Source organism: Patella vulgata, chromosome 6 (genome assembly GCF_932274485.2).
Source record: "Patella vulgata chromosome 6, xgPatVulg1.2, whole genome shotgun sequence".
NCBI classification, from domain to species: domain Eukaryota; kingdom Metazoa; phylum Mollusca; class Gastropoda; family Patellidae; genus Patella; species Patella vulgata.
The window spans coordinates 16,096,095-16,117,664 of NC_065884.2; the positions used below are offsets into that span (position 1 = coordinate 16,096,095).

The 21,570-nt window shown below is 33.6% G+C and overlaps 2 protein-coding genes across 2 annotated transcripts; one reads left to right on the plus strand and one right to left on the minus strand.

Moving 5' to 3' along the window:
• Positions 1 to 850: 850 nt before the first annotated feature.
• Positions 851 to 13,246, plus strand: LOC126823871 (2-(3-amino-3-carboxypropyl)histidine synthase subunit 1). The gene is made up of 11 exons (XM_050552921.2): positions 851 to 998; positions 2,682 to 2,758; positions 3,968 to 4,101; positions 5,118 to 5,239; positions 6,190 to 6,344; positions 6,956 to 7,074; positions 7,596 to 7,664; positions 8,251 to 8,407; positions 10,228 to 10,328; positions 10,987 to 11,065; positions 12,693 to 13,246. The coding sequence occupies exons 1-11, from the start codon at positions 893 to 895 to the stop codon at positions 13,227 to 13,229; spliced, it is 1,656 nt and encodes a 551-aa protein (XP_050408878.1). The 5' UTR covers positions 851 to 892; the 3' UTR covers positions 13,230 to 13,246.
• Positions 13,042 to 20,596, minus strand: LOC126823872 (SRR1-like protein). The gene is made up of 7 exons (XM_050552922.2): positions 20,198 to 20,596; positions 19,515 to 19,555; positions 18,611 to 18,750; positions 16,916 to 17,014; positions 15,694 to 15,845; positions 14,487 to 14,532; positions 13,042 to 13,866 (listed from the first exon to the last, which is right to left on the minus strand). The coding sequence occupies exons 1-7, from the start codon at positions 20,365 to 20,367 to the stop codon at positions 13,675 to 13,677; spliced, it is 840 nt and encodes a 279-aa protein (XP_050408879.1). The 5' UTR covers positions 20,368 to 20,596; the 3' UTR covers positions 13,042 to 13,674.
• Between the last annotated feature and the right edge of the window lie 974 nt (positions 20,597 to 21,570).

Here is a 21,570-nt window from a genome sequence, read left to right on the forward strand (position 1 = left end):
CTGTGTATTTTTGATCTTGACATTCAATATACGGTATAAGGCTATCTTATTGGATGTGCTTTTCAAAACATATTTTAAGGGGGTTTGGGTAAGCGATCCGAGTCTTTAAAATGCTTAACTCTTTGAATTGGGTCAAAAATAATTTGTCTATTTCATCGAATGTTAGGTTTGGATTTGTTTTGTGGTGTGATAATCTGTCTTGGTTAAACAATTTACGTCTAGCTGTCGGTAAGGCCATTGTTGAAATATTACCAATCTTGTGTTCGACTGACGACAGAGTGGACCAAAATTTAAACTAAATTTAATTGTATAGACTACAGCTTTTCCCATCACTATCTATGCGAAATTAACCAAATACTAGTACAATACTTTATTTTGACCTAATTCAGAAAGGTTTTTATAACCTCTTATCACCATCAACAATTCTTTGTAAAGGTATCACTTTTTCATCACAATGACAACTTTTAGTAAATATATATCCTGTATGATTATCTCATATTACGCATAAACGTGACGCTTCTTTTTCTCTTTTTGGACTTTTTGTGAACATTTCAGACTAGTTTCATGCGTCTGATATTATAAGCTGACCCAGATCCATTGGGAACAGGAGTCCGTTAACTGATGGCGTTAAATTAGCGCATCCGATCGTCTTGGGAAAAGGTGTAGCGGGGGGGTGGGGGGGCGTACGTCAACAATATGGTATCTCGCCCGTCCAAATGTTCCTGATGATCAATAAGTGATTGTTATGGATGTCACTCCACTGGATATCAAATTTAATTTCTCAGGGGTATCAACCAGGCTTTTTTTTTTAATATTACTGAACACGGATCAATACAGCAAATAAAGATGAAGTTGTCTGCAAACAGAGTTATACAAATTGTCAAACAGAGTTATGTCCCATTCCAATATGTCGGCGCCCAGCAGTGAAAACAAATCAACATCTGGTCCTGTTGTTGTGTCCGCTAACGCAGACCGAAAAAAATTTAGTAGTAAAAAAGGTAAGACATTTCTAACCAGTCGTTTGTACAGTAATATATTTTTCTCGATGGCAATATTTATATGTATAGTCCACAAGACTTAAGACGCAGTTTAGTGTTTACGTGATTTACTTGAATGAACTTTCAATAGAACAAACGCAGTTTTTATGCCCCGCCTTTCAAAGTTTCTTGTAATGTACTACACTCAACTTTCTGTGACTTGTTTGATACGTATAAGATATTCCATTTTAGCTCACAACAGAGTTGGTAATTCACAATAGATCGATGACAATGTCAATAATTTAATAGTAGCTAAGTCTCTAACTCAATATCATCAAAAATCTTTGACATTGAAAACACGAATTATTTGTCAGTTCAAATCAACATTGGTCTTGTGATCTTACAGGGAAAACTAAGGCTTCTGATATCCAATATTCAAGACAAAATAAACATTTTGTCTTTGGTACACGAATCGTGTACCATAATGTGTTTCAGTGCCATTTGGAACATGGTACTCAAAGAACGAAGCTAGTCATGTCAAATGGTGATGCTATATTCTTATCTGGAGAGCATGCACAATAAATACCATCGGTTTAGACTGGAATAACCAGACGCTAAAATTGTCTTCAATTGAAACTTCTGGCGTATATAGCCAAACATAACTGATTAGAACTTACAGTAAAAACAGAAACGATTGAATGTAAATCAGTTTATATACATTCATATTACATTATTATATGCGTTGCGACCCATTTGTGTCAATTTCTAGATCCCAAATATTAGCGATTTAGCTCCTTTAATTGAGATGTAGGCCTATATAAAGCCTAGTGACATACGGCCAGTTACTATAATTCAATTTATAACAAGTAGTCGCATATAGTCTCTGTTACATTATAAGTAACCGATGATTTGGTAACATTGAGGATACCTGATTTGGTTTGCCAGAACTGATTTGTCTCAATCCCAAAAAGCGACAATCGGGTGTAAAAGTCGATTCAGGCTGTGTACAACGGTGACATAAGACCACTCGGTCAACTGCATAAGAAAATATCTCAACCAACGATAGCCGGTAAAACATATTCGTTGTGTTCTACTCACACCACCCCAGTTGTTGTGACTGTCACTGCGTGTCAGGACTGAATTCTACACCAATCGATTGCAGTTCGGTCAAACCGAAATGTTCCAGTCTGACAAACAAGCATCCCCATTTGTTTCTTTCGAGTCGCCATTTGAATGAATGAAGTATTGCATTGATTGATTATATAGCCTAATTATTAATTTAAGAAAATTATTGAAAATGTAAAGTACAATAATTTTAAGAATTGCACCCTTTGATAGAATAACCAGCAAAAAAATGATTTTTAATGGACCGATTGCTATTCATTTGTTGTTCTGTGTATCCCATTTTATTTATGGTTTTAGAAGCTATTTCATGAAACGTTGAAGATTTGTACATTGACTTTACACTCAACTTCAATTAAATGAAATTTATAATAAATGTATAATACTAATTTTTGTAATTGGAGTTATTTGCATTGAAAAAGCGATCTTCTCGAACAGGAAAACCCCAGACAATATTAAACAAAGATTGTCAAATTTGTGTTTTTTGAGTAATGTTATGAGTGGAAGTTACAATTATTAATCCATGATTTGCAGACTATATATGTTTGTCTTTATTACATATTTTCATGCTTACATATGTAGGTCCAAAAAAGAGAGCTGCTCATCAGATACCAGATGAAATTCTAAATAATGTAGAAATACAACAGGCTATGAAACCGGTAGGTAACAACACTGTTTTAAATTAGAATTATTGAAAATGAAATGGAGTTTTTAGTCTTGCTGTTCTACAAATGAAATTTGATTTGACGTCCTACTTTTCTACATAGTCGAGTGGTCGGATGTGCACTTTCAATTATAACGCCTGTGATTGTCATTTTTTCGATCTAAAGCCATTACATAACAAGGTGTTGTGCTGCCTACCCTACTATTTATTTTTTTTCCCGATCCTCACACTGATAAGGATCCCTTTAGTGAATAATTGAAATAAAATGGTAGTCCCAAAAAAACCCCGGTTTGTGTCAAGTTGATGTTAAACCTCATTTCTCTCTCTCTCTACAAACCAGACGAAAGAAGACTGGAAATGAACCGTCAAGTTCCTTCACTTCCACTATATCAAGTGAGAGAGAGGGAAATGGGGTTTAATGTCCAATCGACACAAACTAGGTCATTTCTTGACTAACATATGGTTCAATTTTTATTTTCAATAAAATGTTATGTTTATAAAAAATCTGGTTAAAACACAGATCCTATTTCATTTCATTTTTTATAGTTCAAAATTTTGTTTTACTTGTCTTTACTACGCTAGGATCTAGATCAGTTGTTATATAACGTGCCATCTGGATGGCGTGAGAGATTAGCCAATGAAACGGTCTGTTACGGCGAGTTTTTAGCATGAGGTGCACGGCAACATCAACGCTGATTGGTTAATCAAATGTCTGACGTCATAGGATCAAAAGTCGCCTGTATAACCTCTGACATGACCTTCCAGTACAACAGGTCAGATCTTCATGTAGTGTAGACCATCGAATGTGTAAAAAACATGAAACGAAATATAGATCTGTATTTTAATCAGATTGCTTGACTCAATGACAGATCTTGTGATTTCACGTGCATGCATTATCCATTCGGCCACCCAAACCCACTACGTCAACAAGTACATGGGTGGATCTCATATTTTCTTCCTATTCGTTCAACTAGATGCATTTCCTTGCAAGGTCCTCTGTCTGGAAAATCCTGAGAAACTGCAGGATCGAATCCTGTTGGGCCTGTTAGCATGCAAGTGAAATACAGAACTAAAGTGGCAACCTTGAATTTCAAAAGCATATTATCATTCCCAATGAATATACAGTATTATTATAACAGTATTATTATAACATTGATAAATTATGTATACATGTATCGAAAACAAATTCCCTTTCAAATTACAGTTACCAGAAAATTATAATTTTGAAATTCATAAAACAATATGGAAAATACGATCTACTGGTTCCAAGATGGTGGCCCTACAACTACCAGAGGGCTTACTGATGTTTGCCTGTACAATAGCAGATATTATAGAAAGGTTTGGACATTCTTGGTTTGCTTTTGATACTGGGCCCTTATTCACGAAAACTTAAAGTTAGTTACAACCAAAATTTTAAGAAATACTGCAACTTCATTGGATATATGCAAATTGATTTTACTGGTCAGCCAATCGAATTGCAGTATTTCTTAAAATTTCGACTGTATCTTAGTTTAAGTTTTCGTGAATAAGGGCCCTGATGTAATATTTATAAACCAGTCTCAGCAGTCAAGAAAAACAATTCAAATTGTTTATTTTAATGTCAAAGAAATAGTTATTGGGATATAGTATTAATTATTTCAGATTTATTGGTGTGTATACTATTATACTTGTAGCTATAGTATTATTTATCATTGATACTATTATTTATCATGGATACTATTTTAATTGTAGCTATAATATTGTAGATTTATAGGTGTGGATACTATTATGATAATAGCTATAATATTATTTATCATGGATATTATTTTAATTGTAGCTATAATATTGTAGATTTATAGGTGTGGATACTATTATGATTATAGCTATAATATTATTTATCATGGATATTATTTTAATTGTAGCTATAATATTGTAGATTTATAGGTGTGGATACTATTATGATTATAGCTATAATATTATTTATCATGGATACTATTATAACTGTAGCTACATGTATAATATATATTGTAGATTTATAGGTATGGATACTATTATACTTGTAGCTATAATATTATTTATCATGGATAATATTATAATTTTATTGTAGCTACATGTATATTGTAGATTTATAGGTGTGGATACTATTATGTTTATAATTGTGGATACTATTATGATTATAGGTATAATATTATTTATTGTGGATACTATTATAATTGTAGCTACAGCTTATTTATCATGGATACTATTATAATTGTATAATATCATACATGTATATTGTAGATTTATAGGTGTGGATACTATTATGATTATAGCTATAATATTATTTATTGTGGATACTATTATAATTGTAGCTACATGTATAATATATATTGTAGATTTACAGAAGCAGAAACTATTATAATGGGTGATGTAACATATGGTGCTTGTTGTGTTGATGATGCTACTGCTAAAGCTCTGGGAGCAGATTTAATGGTACATTATGGTCATAGTTGCCTTGGTATGTAGGATCAGCTTGTCTCCATCAGAAAAATAAATTGACAAAATAGACACCTAGGGGATACTCAATCGAATGTTCATGAACTAAATTTTCTCAATTTTACGAACAGTGACAATCGATGGAAACCAGGAATTTCAGGCTACAATGTAGTCACTGACTGACTAAGAAAACAATATGGGCTGTCAAAAATATTGCTATATTGATATATTGCAATATGAACGTCTGTGATACACTGTGTCGATGTATTTTTGCGGTATCAGTATTTTTCTAGTTTTATTTTATATTCAAATGTTAGCTATACTCTTTATAAAGACTTCAGTCATATTATTTAGGCTTTGCAGTAAACAATATGTCTGCAAAGACAAGATCAAAGTAGTAAAAACAAATAAAGTAAAATGTGTATTCACATAATCAGTCATATTAGTGTCCAAGACCAAAGTTGTAAAAAAAGTAAAACTATTCAAAATAAAACTGTGCTTTGTGATACACCCTGACTTTATCAAAGTATTGCAATACTTTTTGTCAAGTATCACAATATATTGCAATACGATTTTTGGCAGCAATACACAGCTCTATCTACCAACTATGATGACTGAAACATATACTCCAAAATGTATTTGGTCATGATTATACTCGCACTACCCTAGTTATCAGGGCCCTGTTTCTCTAAATTTTAACTAAAGTTAAAATCCAAATTTTAGTAGATACTTCAATTTTGATTGGCTAAGCACTAAAATCAGTCTAATATTATGCAATCAAATTACTAAAATTTGGATTTTATCTTAGTTAAAATTTCGTGAAACATGCCCCTGGACTGGTAGAACTGTGACTGCACTGAATTGTAATTCTGTCAGATTGAAATGTTTCAGTCTAATAATCGAGCATGCCCATTGTGTGGTGTCTGGTAGTGGTGTGGAGTAAATGTACACATTATAATTATTTTATTTCAGTGCCTATTGATACTACATCTGGTATACAGATGTTATATGTGTTTGTTGATATAAAGATTGATTCAAACCATTTTATAGAGACTATAAAATATAACTTTAAAAATGGTAGTTGTTTAGCACTAGTTAGTACCATACAGTTTGTGGCAACTCTTCAGGTATTGTAGCTTAGTGTTATTATCATTGCCGACATGGTTTCCCCTTGTCAGTGGTGCGGGAAGGAGGACCTGGCAAGGACAGCTGTCACATTATTCAGATGGGGCAAAAAAGATCCCTTGGCAGTTGGAATTCGATATGAAAGTAGGCCATAGTGTCACTGCCCAGGTAAAATTCACCTCATAGCACACTGTATGGTCTATGCCTATCTTCGTTAGCCCAGTCGGAGCAGAACGATAGGATATAAACCCCATTTCATTATCTTTGTCAAAATTATTAATGGCAATGAATTCATATTCTGAATATTATAGTCACCATTACCGGCAAGTGGTATGTGTATAACGTGGGCCTTACAGGAAACATTTATTCAATCGGATGCAACAGAAAACCAAGGTCCACTTTTGTATTCATTGACATGCACGTAAAAGATCCCTTCACAGGGCAAAATTTCTCTCACTTCATGTCTTCATTAGTCTGGATGGTGAAGAAAAGGACATATAGGATGTTCAACCTCATTTTATTTCAGTTATCTTTTAATTTATGATGATCCATCTTTACACTATATTGTAGTAATTATTCCTCATTTACTCAATTCATTATATTTTTATTTTAGTCTGTAAGTCGTGATTTAAGCAGTGATTTTAAAATCATAACACCCCAGTCGAAACCCTTATCACCTGGTGAAATATTAGGTTGTACATCACCTAAACTAACTGATGTTGATGCACTTGTGTAAGTTCTACTACTTCTACATTTTATACACATTCTTTCTTAATCTTTCTAGGAATACACATTCAATCATCAACATCTTTCTTTGAATACATTCAATCATCAACATCTTTCTTTGAATACATTCAATCATCAACATCTTTCTTGGAATACACATTCAATCATCAAACATCTTTCTTGGAATACACATTCAATCATCAACATCTACCAAAAAACTAAGTCATGGAAACTATGATATCCACAAAATTTCTAATTAGCAAATAACAGGTTGATGCATGTAGAAAATCCATAAAGATATCTTTAATAGTTTATGTGATTTGCTTCAGACTCAAAATCGGAAGAGATGTTTTTATGGATGGTGTAGATTTCAGTCTCTATCCTAGTTCTGCTCGGGATAATAAATTTTAAATATTAAATACTGTTATTGTGAAATAATTCATAATTTAACTGCAATATTGGTAACCATTTGTATATAATGTTAAAAATGTTACTTTTAATCAATAAATATTTTAATTTAATAACAGGTATTTAGGAGATGGAAGATTCCATTTAGAATCTATAATGATAGCTAATCCAACAGTTCCTGCCTACAGGTAAATAATAGTATTATGAATAAAATATCTATTTAAGATAAAATAAAGTCATTAGTGGGGGGGGGGGGGGGTAGCCAGTGCTGTATTACACACTCAATCAGACTTTTTTTTATAATTACCGGAGCTGTGGAAATATATGATGGTAAAAATCTCTAGCATGTATATTTCATGGAGCCACAGTGGCCACTCAGTAACTACTGTGTTGGGTCACCAGAAGATCCAGGATTTAATTCGGTTAGATCTGTTTTTTAAGGCCATCTCCAGATTTGGTCAAAGGTCACAAGATGTAAACAAGACTAGCACTAACCCACAATCTCGTCAACAATCACATGCCCTAACCTTATTTACATCTCAGTGACCGTGACGAAATCTGGAGGTGGCCTTAAGAAATAGATCTAGCCGGTTCAAGTTGGTTTTGCCCAGGACACTTTCACTTTTCTTAAGACTATGTTGTATTGCGTATGATCTGAAAGTCTATACACAAGACAACTCTCACTGAAGAAATAACTTGACTTTTCCTCCCACATCACCATCAACAATGGTTTGACAATGAACAAGAATGATTTAAATATTGATATAATTTCAGATATGATCCGTATGACAAGAAGTTTACCAGAGAATATTATGATCATGATAAAATGAAAGAAATGAGATATGCAGCAATAAAAACTGCCTCAAAGGCAAAAAGAATTGGTATAATTCTCGGTACTTTGGGTCGACAAGGTTCACCTAAAGTATTGGAGGTTGGTAAAGGAATTGTCTTGTAAATAAAAAAAAAATTAGAAGCAAATGTTTTGCAAATAATATGCACAAATCATATATGCAGATTGTTCTATTGAAATATATGCAACAAAAACTTAGAATTTTGTCAAAGCTCATTAACCAGGATGTTTATGGTTTGATCCTGGTCCCAATTTCACAAAACATTCTCAGACTTAAAGATACATTATGTAAGATTTAGATACAGAACTAGCCATTCTTGCTATAATAGTTCGAAAGTAGATGATGTAAAATGAATAATTTGAAAATTTCATTCAAATTACTCTATTGCAAGCGAAGATATTAGCCTTTGAAGGTTTGACAGACGTGTGCAATAATTTCAACCACCGTACTGGTTGATCGAAGCCAAGTCTCGGTCCTCCATATTTGATTAAATCAAAGTATCGCTGAACCATTCTAATCTATTTAATATCGGAGAAATCTGATGCCATCGAGAGTTGATTAAGGCCTGGATCAGTTAATTAATGTCTAATTAATACTTTAGAAAACATTTCAGGCCTAAAGAAAGACCTGCAATAGGCAGATTTAGCTCTTGCATAATGCATGTTTAACTTAAGAATATTGTTTGCTTTAATTTAACTAAAATATAGCCCTTTATAAATCCTTTGCTATTTTAATGTATTAAATACATTAATAAGAAACTATATGCAAACTTTTGTGCTTCTGGATTAAAGATATTTCTTATAAACAGTGAGGTGGGTGGATGGCTGAATGGTTAGCGTGCGCGCGCTGTATCATAAAGCGTGTCATTGAGTCAACTGGTGTGGTTTTGAATCCCCGGTTGTATGTGGCAAGGAGTAGGGTCGCCTCTCCAACCTCGTGGGTTTTCTCCGGGTCCTCCGGTTTCCTCCCACTGCTAAAGACCCCTACGCGCAAGCGAATTAATGAAATAAAATTAAACCATATGTTAGTCCCGAAATGACCTAGTTTGTGTCGAGTGGACGTTAAACCCATTTCTCGCTCGCTCTCTAATAAAAAGTGCTTGAAAGTTGAGTTAATTCTTAACTTAAAGTAGCTAAGTCTCTAACCCAATATCATCCAAAATCTTCGACATTTAAAACATGAATTATTTGTCAATTTAAATCAACGTTGATGTTCTGATCTTACCGGGAAAAGATGGCCTTCTGATATCCAATATTTAAGACAAAATAAACATTTTACCATTCATGTACCATGATGCGTTTCAGCGCTATCTGTAATAAGGGACTCGAAAAACAAGGCTAGGCATATTCCACAAGTCATGTCAAACGGTGACGCTATATTCTTATCTGGAGAGCAAGCCCAATTAATAATATCGGCGTAGACTGGAATAACCAGACGCTAGAGATTGAAATTCGATTGAGAATACTTGCGTATTTCACCGAACCTAACTGATTAGAAATTACAGTAAAAACGGAAACGTTTGAATGTAAATCAATTTATATACATTCATATTACATTATTGTATGCGTTGCGACCCATTTGTGTCAATTTCTCGGTCCAAATTATTAGCGAATTAGCTCCTTTAAGTCTGAGAATGCTTTGTGAAACTGGTGCCTGAAGTTGGCAGAGAAAATTGCTTAGGATTTTAAGGTCAGGTTTCCCATGCCAATGGTGTAGGATAGATGCCTGACAATTAAAAGTTGTCTAGTCAATGATTGGCTGAACAATTGTGGTCCCATGTAGCAAAATTACCTTCTAAGGGCCCCTCATTGCATATGCCCATCTTCATTAGCCCAGTTGTTGCAGAAAAGTCGGATGTTAAACCCCATTTCTTTGAATTTTTTTTTTGTATATTTTTCAGCATTTAGAGAAGAAAATACAGGATAGTGGACGTAAATCTGTTGTAGTTTTATTATCAGAAATATTTCCTTCTAAACTAGACTTGTTTTCAAATATTGATGCGTAAGTTATATTACACCTTGGATTTCAGAAAATATATTATCTTGAAATTGTGGTGATTATTTAACTGTTAGGGTTTGGGTTTATCAAAGATTTATGGTATGTGAAATCTGATGGTATAGAATAAATGCAGATGTGTGTGTATTTATCTGTGTGCATATAATGTGAATCATTCATGTCAATTATGTCTATGATGTAATGTGAGTTATTCGGGTGGGCATGTGCGGTAGACAGGAAGTGAGTGACAGGTTGGCGGGAGTGAATGGCCGCTCATGGCAGGGTTTTGATGTGATGTCAGAAGGAATAAAATGGTTATAATTAACAGTAATATTGTGGTCGTAGAAGTGTGTGGGTCTTGGGGATTTGTAAAATGTTAAAAGGGATCCAAGGGGTCAAAATATTGAGAACCACTGCTCTAGCAAAGTGTGTGATTGATAAGTAGATGCTTGTTTACAATCCAAGATCTGTCTTCATTAGCCTGTTTGGTGAAGAAAAGCATTACAGTTCACAGCAAGATGTTCCTGGTGATTGGGGAATACAGTAATGTCTTGAAAATCCCAGATGAACATTTAAAGCACATTTTGATAATGTATATGAAAGAAAAAGGTCATTTTACTGAGCTTAATTATAGAAACTAACATAACATTAATTAATATTTCAGATGGGTTCAGGTAGCATGTCCGAGACTGTCAATAGACTGGGGAGCAGCATATAAAAAACCACTCCTTAATCCATATGAGGTATTTTAATTATAATTTACATAAAGATAATGAAACTTATCTTAAAGACTTGGACAAATAGTCTTCTGAATATGACAATTTGAACTTACACCTCTTGAGCAACTCATTTGTTGGATAATCAGCACTTTATAAATAAATTATTATTAAATCAGTGATTTTTCTAACAATATCCATTTTTCATGGCTCAATCCAAGCTAAAAGATATTCACATTGATTGCAAATAATTAATAAAACCAAATTAAAATATCATCTCTCAATCCGTTAAAAAAAAGAGGCCTATCATAATTTAACCCAACACTTCTCCTTACGCTATATGAATACTGTTGATGAAACTAAACCCATTTTAGACTGATATTACTTCTAGAGTTTCAACATCAGGGCTCTCACTGTCGGTCGCCAAAGTCGCAATTTGCGATAAAAATATGTAAGTGGCGATTTAAATTTGATTTTGGCGATAATGTTTTGCGGTACTGGCAATTCTTTTTGAAAACTGGCGTAAAAAAATCTTCAAATTCTAATCGTATTTATCCTGCATTAACTCTTATTAAGTGTCAATCACATGTCGGAATACTTTAAATTAATCAACTGACTAATAATCTGGATCGCGTCAATGAGTAATACTAATCAGTTGTCTTGGATTAATGATTAGTTGATTGATAATTACCAATGATATATATAAAGCCTATCTCAAGTCATTATTTACTCCTAATGATTACATTAATCCAAGCGGTGATTAATTGATGTTTCGTTTCATCTTGAAAAGAATGGTAATATGTAATCAAAATGGCCGACAGTTACTTTTGAAGAGAATTAATTATTTTGATAGCTGAATTCCGTTTACAGTGGTTTCATATTGATAATACGTCATGTAAAATATACAAGCATGCATATCGGATATCATTATTTCAAATTATATTATTACCCTTGGTCGAAAAACGTAAAAACGAATTGAATAGTGACGATTCTTGAGCGAGAAAACAGTTTGCCATTTGTATCATATTATTGTCGCCAAAATGCTCTAAAAGTTAACGGGTATAATTGTAAGCATCTCTTACAAATATAATTGAAATTTATATCATTCTGTGAGGGATTCAGATTCTGATACCTCTACCGTACCTGAAAATAACAATTTGCCCCATTGTGCACGCAACACAAAAATTTATAGAAAATTAATTGGCAATCCCTGGATGAGATTTGACGTGTAAATACTGAAAATATATTGTGCAGTACGGTGTTCAAATAGACTAAAGTCACCAAAAATAATCCGATCTTATTAAATCCAAACTTTGCTAATCTATTATGTAAAGACAGATTTTTAAAGTTGTTGTATAATGTATTGTATATATTAGTATTTTTTTTTATAAGTCTAGCTGAGACATAACATTGTTAGATGTTGTCTTTTTTAACACACATTTTTGGCAATATAAAATATTCCAGTTGGCGGAAAAAAATATTAACATTTTTTTAAAATAAAAATTATCACCAATTTTGGCGGAAAAAATTGAAAGCCAGTGTGAGCCCTGTTAAACATTCATGATATTGCAGTTTGCATGGTTTTCAAAATACCTAAAATGACATCTGGGGTTAAAGCTTTCAAATTATATTATTTTTGAAATCTTTTTTTCAGCTGTCGGTAGCTTTAGACAATGTTAAGTGGAAGGAAGTCTATCCCATGGATTTCTATGCTAATGATAGTTTGGGTCCATGGACTGTTAACAATGAAGCTCACAGACCTCAGAGAGGGAACAAATCTAAAAGTAAAAAAGAAAAAACATTGGCCAGTTCATGTTGTAAAGACAATATTAGTTCAGACAGTGTATGTTGTAAAGATAACAGTTCAGATATTGCTTTTTGTAAAGATACCAGTTCAGATATTGCAAGTTGTAAAGATACCAGTTCAGATATTGCATGTTGTAAAGATAACAGTTCAGATATTGTAAGTTGTAATAAAGACAGCAGTTCAGATATTGTAAGTGGTAAAGATACCAGTTCAGATATTGCATGTTGTAAAGATAACAGTTCAGATATTGTAAGTTGTAATAAAGACAGCAGTTCAGATATTGTAAGTGGTAAAGATAGCAGTTCAGATATTGCAAGTTGTAAACAAACAGAAAGTAGCAAAGAAGAAGTAGTGAAGAATTGTGATTGTGCATCAACAACATAAATAAAACTATTGATTTATTTATTGTCTTTCAGCTCTTTAAAAAGATCTCATTTCCCTCTCCCCTTCTTAAAAATAACCAGATATTTGTTATAAAATTGTGCAGCAAAGCACTCATTATCCCGAAGATGTCTCACAAGATCTCTTAAGGGATTGAAAATCTCACAGTGTCCCTCTAAGTTATTGGAGATCTTATAATAGTCCTCTCATTCCGTGGCTCAAGAACTGAAAGTCTCCCAGTTACCCCCTCCATGATTGAAAGTCTCACAGTAACACCCTCAGCAATTGAAATCTTGCAGTGATCTTTCACAATTTTTCCTTCAGTGATGGAAAGTCTCCTGGTAGCCCTCTCAGTGACTGAAATCCTGCAGTGATCTTTTATTTTAGATGTTAAATAGTTTCACAGTGACCCTCTCTTAGCTAGACTCACATCCACTCATCATCATTATCATAAATGACTACTGTCCCTAATAAAATCTGTTTCTTCATTAGAATAAATAGGCTCTATGTTCTCTTCCCAGTATATAGTTGGCAACGACTGTAATCTTTCTATAGGGAATGTGTGTATAGACGTATCATTAAAAACATCTTTCTCACTATAGGTATCGGGTAAAGGTAGTTCAGACATATATGGTTCTATCTAACCAAGAGTCAAGGATATTTATTTTACAATAGGGGGGGGGGGGGGGGAGGGTCACGGTGGCTAAGTGGGTAAGACGCTGGCTCGCTAACCTGGAGGTCTGGTGTTCGATCCCTGCATTGGCTGAGAAAGTTCATCCCGATTTTCCGACTGTCTAGTTGTTTGGATGGGACGGAAAAACCGAGGTCCCATGTACACATTGGCGTGCACGTAACAGATCCCTTGACAGTTGGAATTCGATATAAGAGAAGGCGACAGTGCCAATGTCCGGGCAAAATTTCCCTCATGCACACTGTATGGCGTATGCACGTCTTCATTTGCCCAGTTCGGAGTAGGACGTTAAACCCCATTTCATTTAATTTTTATCTTACAATAATTAAGTTTTCATATAAAAGCTTATTGTTTTTTTTTTTTAAGATTATTATTACTCACAAATGTATTATCTTGGAATCTTTAAACTATAGAATCATTCTGAAGCTTTGATTTTTCTTTAAGATTCTTGACAAAATCTGTAACATGTGACCAGAAGGTATTATGAAAGCTACCTAGCAGATCTAGTTATAGTCATTCTTAATCACTTGATTCAGTTTTTATTGATTTCTGATTACTAAAAAGGATACCTTCAAAATGTAATTACCATTCTTCTCAAGCAGCCTTTTAGGTGTTCTGAAAAAAGTACCGGTAAATTTCCCAAAAAATAAATACTTACAGAACTAAGAAGGTCATATCTCTAATAATGTTGAGTAGCATGTATAGTTTATTTTAAAAAAAAAAGAATTGACAATTGTAAGGTTATATTGACTAAATTATGATTTAGATCAGTTTTAAATATTAAAGATACATTATGGGAGATAAGATATAAGAGATATAAGATAATAGTTAAAAACTAGATAGTGTAAAGGTAATTTGCTGGAAATTTCAGTCAAATTGATCCACTATGAGTTGAGAAAGAAGCGGGTGAAATTTTTGCATAGTCTCGGTCATCATTACTAAAATCATTAATATAAACAGCATAGTCTCGATTATCCACTTTTTCTGATTTAATTATCAATAGCCGTTAGCGGCATATAGGAATCTAATCCAGCCAACATCGAAGGCTAGCCTTGACATCGAGAGTTTATTATGGTCTGGATAAGTTAATTAATGTCTAATTGATAATTTAGATAACATTTCAGGCCTAAAGAAAGACTTGTAATAAGCAGATTTTGCTCTTGCATAATGCATGTTTAACATGGACCACTCTATACAGATATATATTGACACAGTCAAGTAATATTCTATCTCAAAATACAAATGTGACATCATCCTTTAATATTGGCATCCTATTATTTCAAATAATATACAGGTAACATGCCAATTGTATATTATTTTACACCAAATGAAATATTGGACTTGTGTGATGATTGCATTGATATGTATGTGTGGAATAATGTCTGTATTTTAAGTTGTTTAATGGTCTCAACTCCCAAGCCAGACATTGCATAATATAATGAAGCAACACTTGTGCCAACGTCCTTGTGCAGTATCAATATACAACATGATGTCTGGTTCTTGATCATTAAGGGGTGGTGAATGGTCAATTGGCGTGGTTTTTATTCCTTGGTTGTACGTGACAAGGAGTAGGGTCGTCTGTCCAACCTCGTGGGTTTTCTCCAGGTTTTCCGGTGTCCTCCCACTGCCAAAGACCCCTACGCGCAAGCGAATTATTGAAATAAAATTGAACCATATGTTAGTCCCGAAATGACCTAGTTTGTGTCGAGTGGATGTTAAACCCCATTTCTCCCTCACTTGATCATTAAACCATGCATAAATTCAGGAAATAATTACCTTTCTACCATGGAAGAAAAACTATTTCCAATAATGACTATTTTAGACAATAATTCCTTACTCCAGTTAGCCCATAATAAATTATTATATAATATTTTATGACAGTGAGGTAGATAATAGATACAGGTCTTGTTACTTTGTCCTTTACCTTCCTATAGTAAAACATGAAAATAAAACATAGTCAGACAACATCATTATAATACAATTACATTATATACATTTTATATTCAGTCTTACTTCACATTCTGTTAGTAAATAAACATCATTGTTAAGACAAAGTCATAATAAATATCATCATTGCAAGTCTTTCTTTGATAAAGTTGAAGGACAATATTGGTGTCAGTCATTATTACATATGTGATAGAACTGGTTAAATACAATCCAAATATAATATTAACACAAAGATCATTGCTACGGGAGATATGTAACGAGGGAGATATGTAACAAGCACGTGACAAACACGAGTTATCCTTCTATACAACTGACTAAAGTAACGAGCGATAACAGACAAACGATCACGTTTCATTTCACTGATAATTCCGTTGAAGTTGAAAAGTTATTATATGGGACGGTGAGAGGGTATCTTACAATTCAAAAATAGAATTGGCTGTCACTAGATAAGGGAAAACGAAAAAAATTGGAAAAATCCCATGCATTCCCCAATTTTTATTCATTCTGTTCTTAGTAAATACATGGTAATGCACAGACTTTTTCTAATTTGTTCGTTATCTTTTATCTACTAACAGCCAATTCTATTTTTGAATTGTCAGATATCCTCTCAACGTCTCATATAACTTTTCATCTTCAACTGAATTATCAGGTGGATGGCCGAATGATTAACATGTGCGAGTTGTATCATAAGGTAGCCTATGTCATTGAGTCAACTGGCGTGGTTTCGATTCCCCGGTTGTATGTGACAAGGAGTAGTATCGCCTGTCCAACCTCATGGGTTTTCTCTGGGTCCCCCAGTTTCCTCCCACTGCTTAAGACCCCTACGTGCAAGCGAATTATTGAAATAAAATTGAACCATGTTAGTCCTGAAATGACCTAGTTTGTATCGATTAGACCTTAAACCCCATTTCGCTAAAATTATCTTTTGTGTACACTATTTTGGAATTTTGAAGGCTCCTTAAAAATATTTTGTTGTTCGAAAATTAAAGCAATTGTAAATGGATACAAGTAGGTTTGCAGACTTGTCATTGATGATATGTTATTCTTGTACCTGATTTATTTCTGGAACAATCCATTCTAAATCTTGAAGAGTTTTAATTTCTACTGATGTAAAAACAGGATCATAACATAAAGTCTGTCCATGTGATATCTAAAAGATATAAGAATATACACTTTAACGAGGCTAAATGACAAAGTTCATAGGTGAAATGTTTTCCCAGCCTTGATTTAATTACCACATTTAAAGTGGCAATTTATGCAAGTCGAAATACATTGCTTGCTTCTTTGATAAACCTGCATATTAATTTAGAAATTCTAACACTCTTAAATAATATCCTTGGTTTATCTTTCAATAATGTTGTTGAATGTAAACAAATGTGTTTTTGATTGAAGAACAATAGGGTACGGTTCATCATTTCAATTGGATAGACAACCAATATAAATTTGAGAAAGATTGGATCATAATTGAGGCCTGTACTGTGCTAAAAGGATTAACTTTTTAACTAGGGAGTAACATGGAAGTAATTGTCAAAAATTGTTGTAAATCATTAACAACACACCAACAGACAAACAAGTGTGGCATCAATATTAACATAGGTTGCCAGGCAACAAAACATACTCCCACAGCAGCTAAATCGTCTGAGCAGTCAACAAGGGTTGTCACATATTTATTCTTTTGTAGGTAATTAGGGGAATTTAATAGACAATTTCATACAGATTACATTATAATTTTCGTCAGATGAGGGTTCACAAGGTTCTTAAAAACTAAAACAACGCCCTAACTCTAGATGTAATCTACAGAAATTGTTGAAATTCTACAGGCTTTTTCGTTTTACTAATTCAAATAATGCATATAAATTTCATACAGATCGGATGATAACTTTTGTCGTTTGACCATTCACAAAGTTCAGCAAAGTAAATCAAGGGCCATAACTCTAGACGTATTGACGGAAATTGCTGACATTCAATAGGCTTCTTCATTTCACTAATTTAAATGATGCATATGAATTTCATACAGATTAGGTGATAAATTTTGTTCACAAGATTCAACAACGTTAAACAAGGGCCATAACTCTAGATGTAATTAATGGAAATTTGCTGAAACTCAATATAGTCTTGTTCGTTTTACTAAATTAAATGATACATTTAATACAGATGGGATAATAACTTTTGTGAAACAAGGGCCATAACTCAAGGTGTAATTAACGGAAATTGCTGAAATTCAAAAGGCTTCTTCGTTTCACTAATTTAAATGATGGATATCAATTTCAAACAAATCGGATGATAACTGATGATAACTAATGGAAATTGCTGAAATTCAATAGGCTTCTTTGTTTTAGTAATTTAAATGATGCATATAAGTTTCATACAGATGATCGGTTGATAACTTTTGTCGTTAGAGCGTTCTCAAGGTGCAACAAAGTGAAACAAGGACCATAACTCCAGAAGAAATTAACGGAAGTTATTGAAATTAAATAGGCTTCTTCATCTCACTAATGCAAACAACATATATCAATTTCAAACCAATCAGATGATAAATGTAGTCTGTAGAGTGTTCACAAAAAATTGTGGACGATTGACGGACGGCAATATACGACCACGTGGGCGTATAAAAAATATGGGCGTGAAAAAAGGTTTGACCATAAAGGCCGATCAGAAGACCTAATTGACCTTAAGATATATATATATTACACGCACAAACTTTTAATTTGAATTCATCAAATAAATGAAATCATTTTGTACCTACATTTAATTCACTTCTCAGAGCAAGAGCTAAATCCAACTGTTGCTTAGCAATCAAGCTAGAAGAAAAATTCCCTAGTCCAAAGACAACCAAATCATAATCACCGGAAGCTCTCGGTAAATATTTTATGGCTTTTACCATTCCTTGAAAATAAAGTACAAATAAGGTATATATATATATTCTCTGCTGATAATAAGGAACATAGCCTGTGTAATTGTTATGTTAAGGTACAATGTAAACTTTTGACATTCTACAAATGTTATCATAGTCACCATTATGTGAGAGAGAGAGAGATAGAGAGAGAGAGAAATGGGGTTAACGTCCACCCGACACAAACTAGGTCATTTCGGGACTAATATATGGTTTAATTTTATTTCAATAATTCACTAGCACGTAGGGGTCTTTAGCAGTGGAAGTAAACCAAAGGATCCGGAGAAAACCCACTAGGTTGGACAGGCGACCCTGCTCCTTGTAACGTACAACCAGGGATTCGAAAAACCACGCCAGTTGACTTAATGACAGGCCTTATGATACAGCACGTATGTGCTAACCATTCGGCCATCCAACCCCCCTCACCATTATGTATTATTGCAAACCAATCAATGGATGAGGTCTGACTTAGTGTTTGACTCAGTCCTAATTAACTTGTCTAATTGATTATGGGTTTACTATGCAATTCAAGTCCACCGTCAGATTTTCCCTGGTTGTTACAAATATCATACTTTCAGATAAAAATAACTTTTGAGGATGAATAAATGTTAAAATGACCCAATTATGCTTTCAGAGGGGCACATAATAGCAGATATTGAATGGCTTTTAATTTACAGGTGATCAAATTCAAAATTACTTCAGTAAGCTTACTGGTAAATATAAGACTAATATAATAATTAAACAAATTTGAAATTACCATACACTTCCTTGAAAAACTTGGTTTCCTTGAAGATATCCCTGAAAAAAAGGTGCAAAATAGCATTATAATTCCTATTGAATCCCTTCTCAATATAATATTTCATAAAAAGGAGGGGGGTTGGATGGCTTAGTGGTTAGCACGTGCGCGCTGTATCATTAAGTCTGTCATTGAGTCAACTGGCGTGGTTTCGAATCCCCGGTTGTACGTGACAAGGAGTAGGGTCGCCTGTCCAACCTCGTGGGTTTTCTCCGGGTCCTCCGGTTTCCTCCCACTGCTAAAGACCCCTACGCGCAAGCGAATTATGGAAATAAAATTGAACCATATGTTAGTCCCGAAATGACCTTGTTTGTGTCGAGTGGACGTTAAACCCCATTTCTCTCTCTCTCTCTCATAAAAAGGATTGATATAAGCAGAGATGCATGCTTGACAGGGTGTATTCCTGTTTGTTGCAAAAGTTGGCTGAAAGGAGAATCATTTTTGACCTCATACAGCTGTGATGAAAGTGATATATTAAATTGGTCCGACTTACTAATAAAATGAATATATTCAACAAAATCTGACAGAGTTTGTCGACATCCCACAAAAGAAATCCAAACTTAAAATCCTATGAAATTGGCATGATTATACTAATGCATATCAACTTAACCAATATTGTCATGTCATTTTAAGTGTACATGTACCTGGATATTAATTGTTTTCTTTTTAAATTTTCTGTTTTTATCAGAAGTTCAGATTCATCACACTCGTCATCCACTTTTCTGGATGGTGTTGTAACTGTTTTTAATCTTGGTGTTTTGAATTTTTTGCCTCGTTTATGTTTTACTGTCGTGAAATCATCTGAGTTGTTCATCCTTGGACCGTTTTGGACACTCAGATCATCTGAATCTTTGTAAAAATTTGACCAATTTGACAGCTCCACACGTGCTTTCTGCCACCGGAAGTTTACAAGTTGGCACTGGAAGGGATACTAAATTGAAAACAAAACTTTTAAGAATATTTGTAGGTTTTACTTGATTGTGTGTTATTGAAATAGTATTTGTTCTTATTGAGATAAATACTGACACAAATTGAAGTTTTACATCATGCAAAACTTGCATTTAAAATCCAATTCGTGAATATTTACTAAATTTCCCCTTTTAAGGGACGTAACTCCAGTTAATCAAATGGAATCAGACTGCTATCGATATCCATAAAACTCATTGTCAAACATAGAGTTATATAGCTCTATGGTATCAAACCACAACTCTTTGTGAGTTCAGACTGTTTTTCTTCCACAGTAGTTTATGCTTTTGGTCATGGAAATTCCAACAAAAAAACAAACAAAAAAAATTCAATGCTGGTCTATCTCACTACAACTGTCAACCGTTACTTTTTAACTGAAAGATTTAGAATTTGAAGGATTAATTTAATAAAAATAAATAAAATAAAGTATTGGACAGTTATCTAACCCAGTAATCTGACAGTATCATCAACTATGAACTGATATTGATATTATATTGTTTGTAAGGCACTGATGTTGTTATCTTACCATAAAAAGATGGGCTTCTGATATCCGGTACTTAAGACAAAATGAAAATTTTAAAATTGGCACACAAATCGTATGCCAGAATGCTTTCGGGTGCCATTTGTAATGAATCGACTTGATGAACGAGGCTAAACATATCCCACAGGAGAATACTAGGGGCTACTGGTGTTGACTGGAATAACCAGACGCCAAGACTGCCATTCAATCTGGACTCTTCGCATATTTTGAGGAAAATAAATGATTAGAAATTACAGTAAAAACAGAAAGACTAATGTAAATCAGTTTATATACATTTATATTACATTATTATATGCGTTGTCACCCATTTATAATTGTGTCCATTTCTAGGTGCCAATGAATAGGGATTTAGCTCCTTTAAAGATGCTAGTTATTGTTATCCATAAAGTTGTGTTTGTGTTATTTTATCATATTGAAATGTTAATCATTGTGCTTGAGAACAAAGGTATTTATCTGACAGAGATTTTCAAGATAAAATCAAGACAATTACGTTAACTGATATCTATTCTA